Source organism: Heterocephalus glaber, unplaced genomic scaffold, assembly GCF_053883595.1.
Source record: "Heterocephalus glaber isolate CG9 unplaced genomic scaffold, H.glaber_assembly_v1.0 deba00001532, whole genome shotgun sequence".
Lineage (NCBI taxonomy): Eukaryota > Metazoa > Chordata > Mammalia > Rodentia > Bathyergidae > Heterocephalus > Heterocephalus glaber.
Genome location: NW_028258330.1, coordinates 23,520,347 through 23,539,189, shown reverse-complemented (window position 1 = coordinate 23,539,189; position 18,843 = coordinate 23,520,347). Strand labels below are relative to the sequence as shown.

The 18,843-nt window shown below is 46.7% G+C and overlaps 1 protein-coding gene across 4 annotated transcripts in view; it reads right to left on the bottom strand.

Annotated features, from left to right (window-relative positions):
• Positions 1–649: 649 nt before the first annotated feature.
• Positions 650–18,843, bottom strand: part of Hck (HCK proto-oncogene, Src family tyrosine kinase) — a 37,650-nt gene continuing 19,456 nt past the window's right edge. For all 4 annotated transcript variants that reach the window (XM_004840586.3, XM_004840587.3, XM_021254896.2 and 1 more), the window contains 8 exons: positions 18,555–18,658; positions 15,115–15,264; positions 14,426–14,578; positions 12,930–13,109; positions 11,793–11,869; positions 6,760–6,913; positions 3,983–4,114; positions 650–1,167 (listed from right to left, as the gene is read on the bottom strand). In XM_004840586.3, the coding sequence (XP_004840643.1) occupies positions 965–1,167; positions 3,983–4,114; positions 6,760–6,913; positions 11,793–11,869; positions 12,930–13,109; positions 14,426–14,578; positions 15,115–15,264; positions 18,555–18,658 (1,153 nt within the window). In that variant the 3' untranslated portion in view covers positions 650–964. The remainder of the gene's footprint in view (positions 1,168–3,982; positions 4,115–6,759; positions 6,914–11,792; positions 11,870–12,929; positions 13,110–14,425; positions 14,579–15,114; positions 15,265–18,554; positions 18,659–18,843) is intronic.

Below are 18,843 nucleotides of genomic sequence, written 5' to 3'. Positions count from 1 at the left end.
CAAAACCATGTATACCACGTATACATGTATCCCAGTATACCATGACTGTCAAAGATGTTCATGTCCTGACCCTTAGAAACTGTGCAAATGTTATCTTACATGGCAAAAAGGACTTTGCAAATGAATTAAGGACTTTGAGATGGAAAAATTATTCTGGGTTATCTGGGGGAGTCCAATGAAATTATAGGAACTCTTACAAGTTAAAGAGGAAGCAGGAGACTCAGAACCACAAATATGATGAGAGAAGCAATGTTTGGGGTGATAAGCAGAAGGGGACCATGAGTCCAGGAGTGTGGACGGTCTCTAGAAGCCGGGAAAAACAAGGAAATAATTCTCCCGTACAGCCTCCAGAAAGAGTGCATCCCTGGGAAATCATGGCAGACTTTGACTTCTGAAACTTTAAGAGAATAAATTTGTGTGGTTTAAAACCACTGCATTTATGGTCATTTGTTACAGCAGCAATAGGAAACTAATACAGCTAGCAACTATTTTAGGACAGTTACAACATTTTGAGTACTGAAACTTGCTTTTTTCTTCACACCTTGGCCTCTGGGAAGGTCCTTCTTCCTTTCTGATTTGTCATACAGCAAGAAGGCAAATAGATACTTGGGCACTGGAAGGATAGAAAAGCTGACTTTTTGGTAAAGCCTTTGGCATTCTTATATTTTATTTAAATATCTATTACATTATTTAAAAAATTCCCCAGTGAAGCCACAGCTGAAACTGGAATTCAGCCATTCTAGGCAATAGAAATAAACAACTTGGGGTCTCCTGAGAATGGCAGATTGTAGATTGCTAGAGTCCAGAAGAGACTGTCCAGTTGAACCCACCCACTTGACAGATGAAACTGGCTGGAGTAAGAGTGAGTGTCTAGGGATGGGAAAGGTGAATGGGCCTCAGAGAACTGTGCTGGAGCCACTCACAGGCACTGCCTAGGCTCCTGGCTCTGCCCTGGTCCTGCCCATCAAGGCTGTTGTTGGTACTGGCTCTCAGTGGCCGTGTAGAAGTCGTCCAGCACACTCTGGATATACTCGAAGGTGGGCCGCTCCTCTGGACGGTTCTTCCAGCAGCGTGTCATGATGTTGTAGAGCTCCTCTGGGCAGTGATCCGGCCGAGGCATCCGGTACCCATGCTCCAGTGCCCGGATCACCTCTGGGTTGGACATTCCTGGGAAGGAGCCACGGAATTAACAAGAGAGGATTGGGAAATAGGAGCCAAGGCTTGGCAGACACTGTGGTCTCACCAACTGCCATCACTCCCCATCTCACCTTATGAGATGAGCCCCTCTCAGTGTGAAAGCCAGACACCCCCTTTTGCAGCCTCCCTTGCAGCTACAACCTGGCCTGGGACCCAGGTTTGACCAAAAGGAGCTACAGCGGTCTGCTGGGAGATTTCCAGGAAAGGTTTTCCCCCATGACTAAAAGAGAGACCTGGGGGATACCCTTCCTTCCTTCCTTTGGGTATTGTGAGATGATAAAATAGTTGGAGCAGTCATCTGAACACATGGGAAAGATAATCATAGAGAAACTGATAGCTGTTCTGGTGTTGGATGAACCAGCTACCAATGCCAGACTTAGGATGCGAAACAGTAACTTGCCTATTGTTTTGGCCACTCTTATTTTGTTATTTTTGTTACTTATAGTCTGATGCATCTGGATAGATTCAGGGTTCTATAATCCATTGCCTGGTTTTTACTAGTGTACTCACAAAACAAAACAGGTAGCAAGACCCAAGATTACTCTACAAGTGGGACCATTTTCTTGTTCAATTTAAGTTTATATTAGTTATCCACAAGAATAACCGTTAAGTGCCTGTGATCCCCAATCTATCTGCCTTGAACTCCAAACTAATGTATTCAAGTGCTTTCTTAAACATTTTTGTTTGGATGTCCATATGTCACCTCAAATTTAACAGGGCTAAAACAACTCTTGGCTTTTCACTGCTCTATCAAAGCCAGGATAACCATCCTTGATTTCTCTCTCCCTCACCTTCTCCATCAGCAAGTCACATCTTTTCTTTTTTTTTGAAAGGTAGCATCAGTTTATCAACTCATCTCTGTCACCAATGCCACCTCCCTGTGTAAGCCACCATCATCTCTGCCTGGCCACCTCTGTGGCTGCCTCACAGGTGGCCCCCCATCCCCTCCTCCCATCCACACTGACCCAAGCACCCCTTAAAGGCAGAAATCAGATGATGCCTCTTCCCATCATCTGCCCACATCCCTCCCATAGGTTCCCATTTACTTTGGCTAACATCCTACTTTGCACCATAACCCTGGGCCCTGCCTGTCCAATCCCTACTGACTTTCTTACCTATCATCTGCTCTTGTTCTTTGTCTCAAGGTACCTGGCTTTCTTGCTATTCTTCAGACACACCTGAGGCCCCATGAACAAGCAATGCCTTCTTCCTGAGCTCCTCTTTCTGGATCTGTCTTACAGTTCAAATAGGACCTGCTCTGAATGGTGCTCCCTGTCCACAGGAGCCTATGTTACTCTCTCTCTCACACAGCCCTGTTTAATGTTCTTCTCAGCAGTGATCTCTGTTTAGTGTGTGCTCCTCTAGGTCTCCTTATAAGCAGGAACCACTTCTCTCACTGTACCCTCATACAGTACTTAATGCACAGTAAGAATTCAACATATAGGGTCAGGGATTTAGCTCAGTGGTGCAGCGCCTGCCTCATAAGCGCAAAGTCCTGAGTTTGATCCCTGGTATCCCCTCCCTGCCAAAAGAATTCAACAAATGCTGTTGAATGAAGCCAGTGCCTACGTGTTTTAGTTCTAATCCTCACAAACACCTTTTGGAGGTAGATAGTTGTCTATATATTTTTGTTTACAGGTGAAGACACTGGGGTAGGGGGAGTAAAGTGAATTTCTCAAAGTTTATTAGCTGATAGAGACAAGATTCAAATTTGGAGGTGCTTACATAAAAATTCAGGGGCTCTTAGGGCCAGGGATTTAGCTCAGTGGTTTCACTGCCTGCCTCAAAAGCTCAAGGTCCCAAGTTTGATCCCTGGTACCAAAAAAAAAATTGCTCCAAAATTCAGGGGCTCTTTATATCTATCTTGCTCCTCTCTAGTGTCTGGCTAGCTACCCATTCAAGCCATAAAAGGAACAGAGATCCTCATTGTGCACAGAGTTCCGGGTAATCCACATACTGGGTATAGCTTTGTATACACATATGGTCTACTCAGTGTAGGCACTTCCTATATTAGGACTGGGTTACATTCATTCAATAAAGAGTTGCTAAGCACCCACTATGTACAAACATGATTTCTGGCCCTCTGAAGTTCAGAGTCTGATGGGGAAATTATTAAACAAATATAGAGCTATCAATTGTGCTAAATGCCATGAATGAAAGAGCATAGGTTATTATGGAAGAGTATCACAGGGGAGAAGCTTGGTACTTTAGGTATCTGGGTGGTAAGGGGCAGCTGGAAGCTGGAGAAGGAGGCAGAGGCTAGGTCATGTGGTATCTGCACATAGCTATATGAGTGTTGGGGATTTTGTCCTAATTACAATGGGACATCATTAAAGAAAAGTGGAGAAGGGACATGATCTGATTCACAGATTAGAAAAAAATCCCTTTGGCTGCAGGTGGAGAATGGCTGCAGGAGAGAAAGGGAGAAAGAGAGACACTGATTAAGAGATTACACACCACACCATCCACGTGCAAGATGTTGTTGGCCTTCATGTGAGTGGAGGCCGTGAGTTAGACAGGGGCATACACGGAATATTTTGGAGTTGAATGTGAGAACTTTGTGACTGCTAGGATGTAGTAAAGAGTGAGAGAGAATGAAGGACCAAGGAGGCTCCCAGAGTGCTGGCTTAAGAAATTGGGTGGATGATGGTACCTTTAACTGAAAACTAGAAGGAAAGTCAAAGAGGGGAGGAATAAGAACTCAGTTTGATGGACACATTGACAAGGTGGACCATTGCCAGGGTAGGTTCTAGAAGCAGCTCCAAGTTGATGGCCCTTCCCTTACCTGGGTAAGGGATCCGGCCATAGGTGACAATCTCCATCAGCAGGATGCCAAAGGACCAGACGTCAGACTTGATGGTGAAGGAGCCAAAGTTGATGGCTTCAGGAGCCGTCCACTTGATGGGGAACTTGGCCCCTGCAGGGTTGGACAGGGCAAGGTGAGGGGAGTCTGGGGAGCAGTCAGGGTGGGCTCTCTGCTAGGGTGAAGAAACAGGGCCGAATCATGATTTCCCTGCAGCATGGCCTCTCTGTGAAAGCAAGGGGCATCCATGCTGTAGACAGATGGCTAAGGTGGGGAGGGATCACAAAGGGGCATGGCATGGGAGCTCACTCTGGGGGGCCAGCTCATTAGTTCAGTAGATACCCCATGAACTATAATTGGAGGAGTGAAGTCCTAGAGATCACAGACTCTTTGGGGGACAGAAAGACTTTGGGGAGTATCAGCTAGTGCCTCAGTTACTTTATCTTGGTAATGGGGGAAGGGAGGACTTCACCTCCAGCCTTTGAGGTTTCCACCAATCACTAGATGTCTCCTCCCTTCCTTCTACTGAATCTAGAATAGGTTTGTTAGCCTCTTATTAGTACTTATCCTAATTATATTATGATTGGTGAACATGATCTGTAAGACATACAGATGCTTCTCAATTTATGATGGGATTATATCCTGATAAACCCATCCTAAGTATAAAATACCATAAATCAAATGCACTGAAACAAAGCATAATAATGTATACCTGTAATCCCAACTACTTAGGAGGCTGAGGCAGGAGGATCACAAGTTTGAGGCCAGCCTATGCAACTTAGTACCTTTCTCAGAATATAAAAGGGCTGGGGATGTAGCTCAGTGGTAGAGTGCTTGCCTAGCATGTGTGAGGTCCTGAGTTCAATCTGCAATACTGGAAAAAAAACTCAAAACACATTGCATTTGCCTAACCTACCAAACAGCCTAGCTTAGCAACACAACACACTGTAAGGTATTGTGATTGTGTGGCTTACTGGGTTCTGTGGCACACTGCTACTGCCCAGCAAGAGAGTAACATGCGTATCACTAGGCTGGAGATGGGATCAAAATTCAAAATTGGAAGTATAGGTTCTCCTAAATGTGATTTCTTTCATAAAGTTGAAAAATCCTAAGTTGAACCATCATAAGTTGGGGTCATCTGTATGTTCTTTGGAATTTGGCAAGATCTGCTTTATGACTCTGTAGTATTGGAAATGCTCTCTGTGTATATATGTTTTCCCTTCCCTTCCTTCTTTTAGATCTAGAGTTTTATTTCCTGCTTATCCTCTCCTGATATGAAATTATACATTCTACTTTTATTCTTTTCATATCCTCAATTTAAACATTTTTGGTGATATGGAGGATTGAACCCAGGGCCTTTGCCCTAAGTTATGTCCTCACACCATTTTCATATTTTTCTTATTTTTTATTTTGTGACAGGGTCTAACTAAATCATTAAGTTGCCCAGGCTGGAGTAGAACTTGAGATCTTCCTCCTCGGCCTCCCAGAGTGCTGGGATTATAGACATGCACTACCCAGTTTAAATTTTTTTATTGAGTTATAACAAACATGAAATAAAGTACACAAACCTGTAACGTACAACTTGATGCATCTTTATATATGTATACACACTAGTAATCCCCATCAGATCAGAACATTTTCACCATTTCGGAAGCCTCCCTTCCAGTCAATACCCCTTCTGACCTCTGTTGCTATAAATGATTTTGTCTATCTTTTTTTCTTTAACAGCTTTATTTGAGATATAGTTCATAGACCACAAAATCCACCCATTTAAAGTGTATAGGGCTGGGGGTTTAGCTCAGTGGTTTCGTCACCTGCTATGCAAGTGCAAGGACCCGAGTTCAATCCCCAGTACCAAAAAAATAAAAAATAAAAAATAAATAAAGTGTACAAAGTGATGACTTTTCAAATATTCACAAAGTTGTAAATTTTAGAATATTTTCACCCCTTCCCCCCCCCAAAAAAAACCCCATAGAAAGAAACCTCATTTCTCCACAACTTCCTGTAGCCCCGTAAACCACTAATCCACTTCCTATCTCTACGGCTCTGCCTATCATGAGCAATTTACATGTGCTTTGTGTTTAGCTTCCACTTAACACGTTTCTGAGGTCCATCCCTACTGTGGTGTACATCAGTACTTCATTCCACTTTATGGCTGAACAGTATTCCATTGTGTGGATGGATATTCCACATTTTGTTTATCTGTTCATCAGTTGATGGACATTAATTAGGGCTGTGCCCATTTTTTTGGCTATTATGAATAATGCTGCTATGAGCTTTCATATACAAGAACTACGACTAGAACTATCCAGCGCCTCCTTTTTTGTCTGACTTTCACGTTGATATTGTGTCTGTGACAGTCACCCACTGACTTGCATGCAACATTGCCATGTGCTTCTGCATTGCTGCATGGTATTATGTTATGTGACTATGCCACAATTTATATCCATCCTGCTGTTTATGGGCATTTGGATTCCTCCAAGTTTTCATCTAGTTTCCATAAAGTTGCTCTTCCCTTAATTTCAGCATGTACTTACTGAAGTCTCAAATTGATCAGTACTTTTCAGTCTGGCCTGAAATTTCCCTCTCAAAGTCACTGGGTGAGATTGAAATCCAAGGCACTGCCCAGGACACCACCGAGCTTACGAATGCAGAGACACTGGGATAGAGCTTGGCCTTCACCAGTCCCGCAGGTATCTGCTCTCAGCACTCACACCCCACCCACATGGACACACGGCCTGCTGGGCACCCCTCCCTACCTTCCCGAGCTGTGTACTCATTGTCCTCAATGACCCGGGCCAGGCCGAAGTCAGCGATCTTACACACCAGCAACGCGGAGACCAAGATGTTGGCAGCTCGGAGGTCTCGGTGAATGTAGTTCCTCTGCTCGATGAAGGCCATGCCTTCTGCAATCTGTATCCAAAACAGAGACATCCTCATCCTCAGACCTGCCTAGCCCATGAGGTTTCCACCCAAGAGCCGAAGAGGAGTGACCTAGTGGGAGAGAACTAGAAACTGTCTGCACCAGCTCCTTTTTTGTCAGAAGGGTCCTGGGGTCAGGCTGGCATTTCTGTCTACCTATCCAGGCTGAAGGGGATCCTCCAGACTTGGCTTAGTTTGGGGGGTTCTCCATAATTACAAAACTTCCAGAGAGTACTCTGAAATGTCCTCAAAGAAAAAGCAGTGGGATTATCTCTCTGGGACACACACACACACCTAGATTCATGTCATATTCTGATCTGTTTTTTACACCTTCCTCATCCCCATGACTGGGTAAAAAGAAAAATTCACTTATTTAACAAAAATGTATAGAGTATCCTGGGGTTGCCAGACATGTGACTTACACAGGAGGTGATCCAGAAAAAGCCTGTTTAGAGGGGACAAGTACTGTACAGAACAGATAGGGCTGGGTAAGAGGACAAGAAGTGTAGAGGAGGAGTCATTATGGTCTCTGTTTTACACAGTCAGAGATACTATTCCTGATCACATGCCAAGAAAACTGTGAATGTCAGCCTCACACCTTGGTTCTAGATTGCTGATCTGGTGCCCCACTCTGCCTCTAAAGTTTCCAGAATCACAGAGTTCTGGAGGGCAGCAGCTGGGTGCAATCTGTTAAGATTATTTGGACAGACTGGGGCAGGAAAGTCAGGACAGACCAAACCAAGGCACTGCCAGGAGGCAGTGGCCAGTGGGTGCCGCACTTGCAAGGAGTGAACAGCAGGGGGCACCCAAGGCAGCAAGAACAGGTCTACACTTGAGAAAAACTTGAAAGTGACTTTGGTCTTCTTTGGAGTAGGGTATGTGGGGAGTGGGGTGAGGCAGAGTCTCTAGGGAGTGTGGGAAAGTTATAAGGTGTCCTTAGACCAATGACTAGCAAAAGTTATTAGGCTGTTGGTAGATAATGTTGTTTGCTTATTATGATACTTAAATACAGCATTTATTGTAATGCTTTTTTTTGGTACTGATTGAAATCGGGACCTTGCACTTGTAAGGCAGGTGGCGGAACCACTGAGCTAAATCCCTGGCTGAACACAGCATTTATTGTGCTTTGGGGCAGGTACTTTTGCTATCAGTTCTCTTTCCATAGGTGAGAAAAATAAAGCTCCGGAAAATAAATAACTGTCCCATAGAAACACAGCTTTTAAACTGTAACTTCACAGTCCTCTCAGAACTAACACTTATCTATTACTCTACTTTATTTTTTCTTCCCCTGTACGGGGATTGAACCCAGGGCACTCTGCTACTGAACCACATCTACCACTTTTTAAATTTTTTATTTTGAGACAGTTTGCCCAGGCTGGCCTTGAACTTGGCAATCCTCCTGCCCCAGCCGCCTGAGAAGCTGAGTATACAGGCATGCACCGCTGCCCCCAGCTTGCCTAGTATTATTTTATGGAGCAGACACTAATGCTGACAGTCATTCTTTTTTAATACTCCCTAGTCCACGCTCCTCTAGTACTGGTTTTCTCATGAGCTCAGTGGGGCAGAGATGACCAACCCTACTGAGGATACAGTAGAGGATAATGAGTAAATGGCTCTGGAGCTACTTCACCCCCTATGCCTCGCTGTTCTCTGGAACAAGGACAATAATACGCCCTGTCTCCAAGGGGTCATGTGAAGATGAATCCTCAAGGCCCACATCAAGGGCTTGGGACAGTGTCTGCCATACAGTACTGACCCTGGTGGTGGCCAGCTGTGCTCTCAACTGGGGAGAGCAGCATGCTGCAGGGTTAAGCACTTGCTCCAAGTCCCACAGCTGGGAGCAACACAAAACCTAAGCCCACATGCTTACAGAGTGCTGCTTCTCCAGGATTTGTCCATGGAATGGGTAATGGGTAGGTTTACAGGATGCAGGGTGGGTCTAAAAACTGAGGCTGATAAGGGAGTTCATGACCACCAAGCAGGTTGCCATGAGGCCAAGTTCTAGAACTTGGGTTGCTTCCAAGAGCATCAGGGAACCTTAGAATCCAAGTTGGCAGGACTTGAAAAGATGTCCCAGTCCAGGGCTCTTCAAACTGGTGCTACTGATGCCTCCATATTGTCTGGGAGGACAAAGGGATGGCCATGTATGAAGCTCTACTCTGCCTCTTTCAATCAGAACTCAGTTTTGATTGACTGATTTTTATGGTACTGGGGATTGAACACAGAGACTTCATACTGAGCTACATCCCCAGGCCTTGTTATATTTTATTTTGAGACAAGGTCTGACTAAATTACAAAGTTGCCAGGCTGGGGTGGAACTTGAGATCCTCCTGCCTCAGCTTCCCAGAGTGCTGGGATTATAGGTGTGTCATGATGCCAGCTATATATATTGGGGCTGGGGATTTACCTCAGTGGCACCGCACCTGCCTTGCAAGTGCAAAGTCCTGAGTTCAATCCCCAATACGGGGCGGGTGGGGGGCGGTGAGAAAAAATATATATAATAGCTACTGTATAAAATCTCATTTGACCAACAGAGTTGTGGCTAAAATACTATTTTTAAACTGGAAAACTACTGCTGTGGTCTGATTCCCTTATTGCATAATGAGGAGACTGAGACTCAGAGAAGGTCTCGGGTAAAGAGAAAGTTGATGATGGGACTGGGGGATCCTTGTGCCACACCTGTCTGTCTAGGCCTGGAAGTGAAGACTAGGTCCCAAGGAGGTTCCTTTCTGTTCCTAGGTTCAGGGTCAACCTTTGCTTCTAAAAGGCCCAGAGCCACTTTCCCTCCCTTGGTTGGTTTCCCCGTATGTGCAATGGGAGAATGGACCTTGCTATAGCCCGTGATCCCTACCCAGCAAGCTTCCTGCTGGTTAGATGGTTATAACTTAGCAATGGGCCAGACTACTATTTCCAAAGGGCCCATTGGAGTGAGACCGCTAGTCTTTTTTTTTTTTTTTTTGTACCAGGGATTGAACTTGGGTCCTTGCGCGGCAAGTAGCGGAACCACTAAGTTAAATCCCTGGCCCCTCGAGACCACTAGTCTTGATTTCCATATGCTTTCAGCATTCCAGACTCTGAAAGTAGAGACCTTTGTCAGCCTTTGTCCATGGCCTTTGAGCCCTGGGATTTGCATACACAAATGAACTCTGCCCTGGGCAGCTCCAGAAGGCCCAGCCTCAGCCCCCACTAGGCTGCAAAGTCGGCTGTGTCACCTCGAGGCTCCCAGCTGACCAGTCCAGCTCCTTTGTTTCCCTGATGGGCTTCAACATAGGCCATTTCTTCCTCTAGTAACCCTTTCCTCTTGTCTTCATCTGCAGAACTTGTACTCATCCTTCAGGGATCAGCCTAGAGGCTACTTCCCCCAGGAAGCCTCCTCTGATTGCTTCTGGGCCATGGCACCCCCATTGCTTCTGCACTCCTGTGTACTCCCCTTTCTTCCCTCACAGGAGAGAAAATGAAAGAGGACAGAAGTGAAAACACTCAGTCCAGGGGTGAGAGAAGCTCTGGGAGAGGGGGAGATGAGGGAGAAATCTGTTTTTTGTAGTATGTGGGATGGAAGCCAGGGCCTCACACATGTTAGGCAAGTGCTCTGCCACCAAGCTACACTTCTAGGCCCACAATGGGTTTTAAGATGTGTTTCTATGATTCCCAGACATGATTTTCTTTCTAGATACTGTGCTCCTTTGATTCTGAGCCAGGGCCACTGGGTGATGATTCTCTAGGGTCAGTTCTTTAGTACCTGTCGACCCGCCTGGATGGCAAACTCTACAAGGACAGTAATGGTTTCCATTTCACTCACTGGTGCTTTCCCATAATTAGCACAGCAACTCAGCCAAGCCACTTAGCCTCACTGGCCTCAATTTCCTCATCTGTACTTAACTTCACTGTGCCTCCATTTCCTATTCTGGGGAAAATGGGATGGCAGTTACCTTCCTGTGGCCAGGCTCTTAAATGGGGGCACTTGCTGAGCTGTGGCTCCCTGGATTCATGCCCTGGGGCTGTCCCTTCCCACACTGATGCTGGGCTTGGCCATGTGACTTTCTCTGCTCAATAGGACATCAGTAAGCCTGATGCCAACAGAGGCGAAGTGCTTGCATGCTAAGGCCTGGCTCCCTGATGCAGCTCTTCTTTGTGCAATGCTATAAGAAGAGCTCCTGTCTAGTGAGGGATGAGGGCCTCGTGGAGCAAGATCCTGGAGGATGAGATAGCACTGCAGAATGTACCCGGTCACTTCCTGTCACCATGTGGTTGACCCAGCCAGGTGCAGTCAATGCACAAGAGCACGAGAAATGCTCCTTGTTGTCTTTTCAAGGTACTGAGCCTTGGGGTAGATTGTTATCCAAGAACAGGTAATGAAGTCCCACTCTAGAAGGTTGATGCGGCATTAAACAAGTTGGTCTGTGTGAAGAGCTGTGGGTCCTCCATATCTGTGGGCTCTCCATCCACAGACTCAGATCACAAATATTCAAAACATGGTTGCATCTGAACTGAACCTATACAGACTTTCTTCTTGTCATCATTTCATAACAATACAGATAACGTTATTTACATGGCATTTACATTGGATTAGGTATGGTAAGTTATCTAGACATGACTTAAAGTATATGGGAGGGTGTGTGTGGGCTACATGCAAATGCTACACCATTTCATATGAGGGTCTTGAGCGCTCTGGGTTTTCGGTATCCAGGGAACCCATCTCCATGGAACTGAGGAGTGACTAGACATACAAAAAGTACAGTTTTATGCAGAGCACTCAATAAATGCTATCTTTTAATTATTGCTATTATTATAGTACATGGCCAACAACCATGTGTTAAGTAAGTAGCTGAATTACTGTCCCGGTCCCCCAGCCTCCTTATCAAATTCTCACCTGGGCAGAGAAGTCGATCAGTTTTGGCAAAGGCTGCTTACTGCCTTCTTCACTTTTCAAAAAGTCCAGCAGGCTTCCTGTACAGAGGAATGAGAGAAGGTTTACTATCTTATTAATTGAGTGTCTTTTCATAACAATGCATTTTTGTTTTGTTTAGTTTTTTGAGATAGAGCCCCGCTATGTTCCCTAGGCTGATCTCCCTGCCTTAGCCTCTCAAGTATTTGGGACTATAAGCACTCACACCATGGCCAGCAATAGCACTGGATTTCAATAAACATATTTGCTGACCATTCCTGGTGCCTGAGAACTAGAACCTCAGTTTTTTGAAAGGACTTTCTCATTTTGATGGCCTTCTGAGCCCAGGGGCCTAAGGGCATGGCTTTATAAGCTGGCATAATGTACATTTAGAAAATGGAGGGGTTTTTTTTTTGGATAGAACTTGGGACTTTGCGCTTGCCAGGCAGGCGGCAGAAAGAAAATGGAGTTTGTTTTTTTTTTTTGGTACTGGGGATCGAACTCAGGTCCTTGGGCTTGCCAGGCAGGCGGTGGAACCACTGAGCTAAATCCCCAGCCCAAGAAAAGGGAGTTTTGAGATTTCAAATAATGCTCAGTGAGGCTGTATGAAATGTTTCTGTTTATCAAATAGAAAAGTTGTGAAAAGTAGCCTGAAAAGAAAACCTCTGCAATGTTCTGATTTTTTTTTTTTTTGGTACCGGCAATTGAACTCAGGACCTTGCGCTTGTGAGGCAGGTGTGGTGCCACTGAGCTAAATTCCCGGCCCTATGTTCTGATTTTTGACAGGGTGGGGTGGCCCAGTGCTGGCTTTGTCCCACTCTTTCCCAGTGTACTGGGACTGTAGGGCAGGGAGCTCAGTGGTGGTGGTGGGGACACACACACACATACACACATGACCCTGGTTCTAAGGCCCACGGGGAGCCCATGAGGAACCCCTGTGCCTCTTCTCTCCCCTCCCAGGCCCCTCTGGCCCTGCTCTCCTCTCCCTTTCCTAGGTGACCCCCTCCCACGGTGTCACTTATGGGCCAGGCAGGAGGGCTGGGCTGGTGGTCCTAGTGGGGACTCCCTGGCAGAGCTCCTGGTGCACTGAGAATGTCCATGCCATGGGCCCAGCCTGCACACCTTTGGCCATGAACTCCGTGATGATGTAGATGGGCTCCTGCGTGACCACTGCATGCAGCTTCACCAGCTTGTCATGCTGCAGCGTCTTCATGATGTTGGCCTCCTCCAGGAAGGCCTCCACTGACATGCTGCCCGGCTTCATTGTCTTCACTGCCACCTTGGTGTGCTGGTTGTAGGTGGCTGGAGAAGACGGAGCAAGGAAGGTGGTTAGGCTCCACCCACCTCCCCCAGCCCTGGAAGGCCAACTGCAGACCCACCTCTCACAGAGAGCCCTCCTTCTGCCTTAGAGAGGGAGGGACAGGCAGGGATCTCCCACCAATGTGGGGCAGACAGCTGGTCCCATACTTCCCAGCTGTGTGCACTTTGGCAAATCACTTAACCTCTCTGAGCCAGGAGTCCTCATCTGCATAGTGGGAATGATAAGCACTCCCTTTGAAGGGCAGATGCAAGATTGAACAACAACCTTAAAACACCACTTAGGTTATGCACACACACACACCCTACATCTTACTTTAACACTGTTCTTCTTCTTTTTTTTTTTTGTACGAGGGATCGAACTCAGGTCCTTGGGATTGCGCAGCAGGCAGCGAAACCACTGAGCTAAATCCCCGGCCCCATCTTGTGGATCTTGACAGTCTCATAACTGCTTTGGTTTTCATCAATGCCTTGGTTTCCAGGAAGCTCTAATCCAGATCTGTGGTCTTCCTGTAGTAAGACTCTAGGGCCTTTTATGACAGCTTTGGTTTTTTTCCCAACCTTACTACCTACCTCTGTCCTGCCTTCCTCTCCATATTTTCTTTTTCCTCATTCTTGTGTTCAGTGCCTGGCACACAGCAGGCACTCAAAGAGTGTGGTCACAGTAGGTGGATTTTAAGCTTACTTTCTCTGGCTGAATGTCTGCCTCCCTGCAAGCTGTCCTCCCTCCCACAGGGCACACTGTGGAGTGTCAACATAGCAGCACTGTGTTTACCCACCACCTTGCAAAGCAAACACTGCTGCTCTCAAGTTACTGGAGCAAGGACAGCAGGAGAAGAACATGCCTTTCTGGTGCCCCACAATGTCTGGATGGTACTGGGCACATCATGATGGGCTCAGAGTAGCTTGGTCCCCAGTTGCCAGCACTGAACTCACCTGGAAGTCTCCAAGCTGCACTGCCCCACTGTTAATTCCCTTTTCCCCCAGAGGCCTCTGGTTATGCCAACCCCACCCTAGTAGACTGTCCCAACTCCATACAAGGGAGGGGATTCCTTGTCCAGGACTCCTGATTCCTAGAAGGAAGTTCTGGGCCAGACCCAACCTTCCTGGCCCCAAAGGCAAATTGTGTTTGCACAGCAGGACAATTTGCTTTGTTCTGGAGGAATTGACCCTTTGTGGTTATTATTCAAATGCTCCCTGCAGCCTGGTGGCATTCCCACTTGGTTTCAGGATGTTCCTGGAAGCAGAAAACCTCCCGTTCCCCTCTCCACCTTCTCCCTCCCCAGTCCCTGGGTCCTTACCCATCCAGACTTCCCCAAACTGCCCAGCTCCAAGTCTCTTCTCCAGCTTGAGGGATTCCCGGGGAATCTCCCAGGCATCTTTCTCCCATGGCTTCTGGGGCTTGGAGGACACACATGGAAATGACAGCTTCTGGCACAGTCCGTCCTTCCCCTCTGGAACAGAGTCCCTGGGTTAGTTACAGGCAACAAGCTCCAAGCCAGCCAGAGGCCTCTTGTCTGGTACTCTGCATCTGGCCAACTTCTATGTGCTTGCCACACTGGGGACATATGCAAGACAGCAGAACATGATAGGATGGCACCTCTATATCTTGGCCACCTCTACCCTCCTGCTCCACAAGCCCAAGCCTTCAGGAGAATCCAAAGAAGCTGATTATCAGCAGAGAGTCAGGAAGGACTCTGAAGGCCTTAGGGGCTGCAGTGCACCTGTGACCAGGATTCCCGGGGACAGGCCCATCTTTGTGGGAATATGTGGGCTGGGGGACACAGCTCAGTGGTAGAGTGCTTGCCCTCTAGGCCCTGGGTTCAACCCCAGCACCTCAAAACAAAACAAATAAAAAAGTAAAGCAAAGTAAAGGCGTGGAAGACTAAAAGCAGTGGGGTCATATCCTTGTCCCTGCCCAGGCAGTACTTCATAGTGAGTATGGGTTCTGGGGTTAGACAGCTGGGATGTGGCCCTGGGCAGGACTCACTCTTGTAGTGGGCCACCAGGTCCTGCAGGCTGCTGAAGGTGCTCCTCGGGGAGACATAGAAGCCCCCATTGTCCAGGGTCCGGATCTTGTAGTGCTTCACTGTGTCTCCTTGCTGTGGGTCACAGTCTCGAACAGACAAAGAGTAGCTCCCTGGATTCATAAGAGAGAAGCCCCTCAGAATGGCAGCCTCCAGCTTGTGTCAGCCCCCTGACACCCTACCTGACCCCCAAGAGGCCACTGCTGCCACCATCCAGGCACCAGGGCAGGAGAACATGAGAGGAAGAGTGGGCTGTGGCACCAGGTGCCTGGATTCTATCCTGGCTTTGCCATTCCCAGCTGTGAGAATTGGGGCCAGTGACTACATTCCCACTCTGTGCCTCAGTTTCCTCATCTGTGAAATGGGCTTCATCATACCTCTCTATCTCATCACATTGCTTGATGATCAGAAGAAATAATGTTTGAAAAGGACTTGGGACAAACACTCCATAAATGTTGTCTGTCTCATCATCTTCCTGATTATTTTGCCATCTATAGTATCTATCTAACAAATAAAAAGCAAAGAAAATAACAAATATTTGTTTAACAAATAAACAGCAAAGAAAACTCAGACCAACTACTGGAATGTGAACATGTTGTTTTAGGCTGAATAATGGTCCCCCTAGATGTCCATACTCAACCTCTGACTCCTGGGAATGTTGATTTACATGGTTAAGGGGACTTTAAATTAAGGATCTGGAGCTGGAGTTATCCTGGTTTATCTGGGTAACCCCAGTATAATCCCCTGGATCCTTGTCAGAAGGAGCCAAGGTCGGGCCCAGGATTTAGCTCAGTGCTTCCGCAGCCTGCCTTGTAAGCACAAGGTCCCAAGTTTGATCCCCGGTACCAAAAAAAAAAAGGTCAAAGTTGGTAGTAGGAGATGTGAAGATGGAAAGAAGGGGTTGGAGAGATGTCAGGAAGGGCTGTGAGCCAAGAAAGGCTGTGACCTCGAAAAAAGGCACCGCACTTGCAGTAGTTTGTTACAGCAACAAAAGGAACACGTGATCATGTAGATAAACACACAAGCCTTTTGGTCTACAACCACAGTTTGCCATTTGAGGCTGTGTACCCTTGGACATGTCACAGGCCTCTCTGTCATACATTTTTCTCTATCACAATAGCACACAATGCCATAGAATCTGGGGGAAACTTACATCATTGAATGAATAATATTTGACCATACATGCCAGGCACTACTGTATTCCAAATGTCCTCTATGAATGAATAGGAATATTTATTATAATAAATTATAATATATAAAGTTTTATAATGAATTAATAACCCCTTGAAGTGGAAGTTTTATAATATTACTATCCTCATTTTTCTTTCTTATTCTTGAGATAGAGTCTCCCTATTGTAATCCAGGCTGGCCTGGAACTCATGGCAGCCTGGGCCTCATCATTGCTGAGATTACAGGCGTGCACCACCATGCCCGGCCTTACTGCCTGCATTTTACAGATGCAGTGACTGATGTCCAGAGAGGTGAAGTAACTCACCTATAGTCACACAGCTGGGAAGTGGCACAGGCACTGGCTCTGGGGTCCCTTCTTAGCCACTCTGTCCCAGTCAAGGTGAGGCTGCTTTGGCTGATGCCCAATGGGGTGGGCAGAATCCCAGAAGTGGCAGGATGGAATTCAGGGGCTCAGGCTACAAGTTTTATTAAACTGGCTAAGTCTCCACCACACCTCCACTGTGGCAGGCCATGAATCCTGGGCCCAGCTCACTTCCTTCCCCACAGGCCTGTGAAGGTTTCTTGGTTTCTTTGCCCTTGCTTGAAGGATACATCAGCTTGTCCCCAAGCTGTTCTGGGCACAGGTGGAGAGATGTGCTGAGCTGCATGTAGCTTTGCCTTTTTGACTCTGTTTCTTTTCCTCAGGGGCTGGGAGAGGACTTATTGCGTGAGAGGATTTAACACCTGAACACTCACTGACCTGAAACACTGTGAGTGACATTGTCCCAGCCACATTCGGATTTTGCCAGGGGTCAAATAGAAGGCCGCACTGAAACCTTTGATCAATGTCCCCAAAACAGTATGCTTCAGGGTACTGGGAGGTCACACTTCATACAACTTATTTATTTAAATGAATCATTTTTTAATCTAAACATGTATGTCTGACACAAACACTCTGCATGTGAAATCTGAAATCAGGAGAATCTTATTGTGACAGTTAATTGTTGTGTCAACTTGATTAAGAAACACCAACACCCAGTTGATTGGCTTAGCATAATCTGAATGGATTAACTGAAGATGGAAGATCCATCCTGGGTGTGAGTGACATTAACCAGTAGGTTTGTAGCCTAAGTGGAATAAAAAAGAGAAAGAAGAAGAAAGGCTCGTTTCTGTGTCTTCCGAGGAGCTCCAGTCTTCACCTTCACCCTGGACATTCATCTTCTGGCTTCCAGTACAGACTCTTCAGCCTTCCAGTGAAGACCCTTCAGCTTCGTGCTACAGACTCACCCAGGACTCTACAGTGAGCTCCAGGCCTTTGACTTTTGACTGTATGCTTCGATCTCAAGCACACAGCCTTTTTGTGCTCTTTCACACCTGACTCTGTAGGCACCCACTGTAAGCCTACCTTGTAAATCCATTAAATCTGTTTCTCTAGTGAGCACTGACTGATATACCTATTGGTGTTCATTCCCTTGGGAAAATTAGCCTCAGCTGGTGCCAGTTTGAGGTACTCAATATGATGTTCAGGCACTGTTCCTGCCACCCATCGCCTATTGTCAAGTTACTGCTCTCCCAGCACAGGGATTTCAGAAAGCTGCTCCTGCATCAGGCTTCCAAATATTTCCAAGGGGCATTTGAAGTAGAGTCTCAGAGGAGGCTGGCTTGGGTCTTTCTGCAATCTCATTCTGCCCCATTTCCCTACGGAGGGAGGAATCAAGCTTGTAGACAAGATAGATTGCAATGAGTATTTTTTTAAAATACAAGGTAGATCTGGGTGTGGTGGTGCATGCCTGTAACCCCAGCACTCGGGAGGCTGAGACAGGAGGATCACTATAAGTTTGAGCTCAGCCTGAGCTACACAGTGATTCCAAGGCCAGCCTGAACTACATAGAAAGACCCTGTCTCAGAAAAACAAAAAACAAAACACAAAAACCCCAAGCTAGTGAAGATCAAGTTTCAGCAGGGTATTTTTTTGTTTGTTTTCAGGGCTCAAACCACCTGAGACTACTACCATTGACCAAGCCTGCAACTACAGGGGCTGAGAAGGGCCAAGCTGAACACAGATTCTCAACTCCTCTTGCCTCAGAGTGGCAAAGGGCAGGAGAAAACATGGTGGTCATGGCCTCCTGGCTGAATTGCTCAGTCCTCCCCAGAGCTTTTTCCAAGGGAGAGGTAGGGGCAAGCCTGGGGCTTGCCCCTGCAGGGCAGGACAAAGCAGGGAGGCTGGTGTCACCTTTGGTGGTCTCGCTATCCCGGATCATGAAGGAGCCCAGCATGTTGCCAGGAGCTAGGAGTTGGCGCTCTGCGTCCTTCCGGCTGATGCCCTTGAAGAACCACCTGATGGGAAGGGATGGGGACACATGTGAACTGGGAGGGATGGGCTTAGCACAGGGCACTTGTGGCCACCTGGAGCCCAGGTGGGAGCCAGGAGGGCAAGGGCCTGGCTTTCTGTAGCATCATTTTCCTCCAAGAATTTTTTTTTTTTTTTTTTAAGAAAACAGTCATTCTTTTCATGTCAAAAG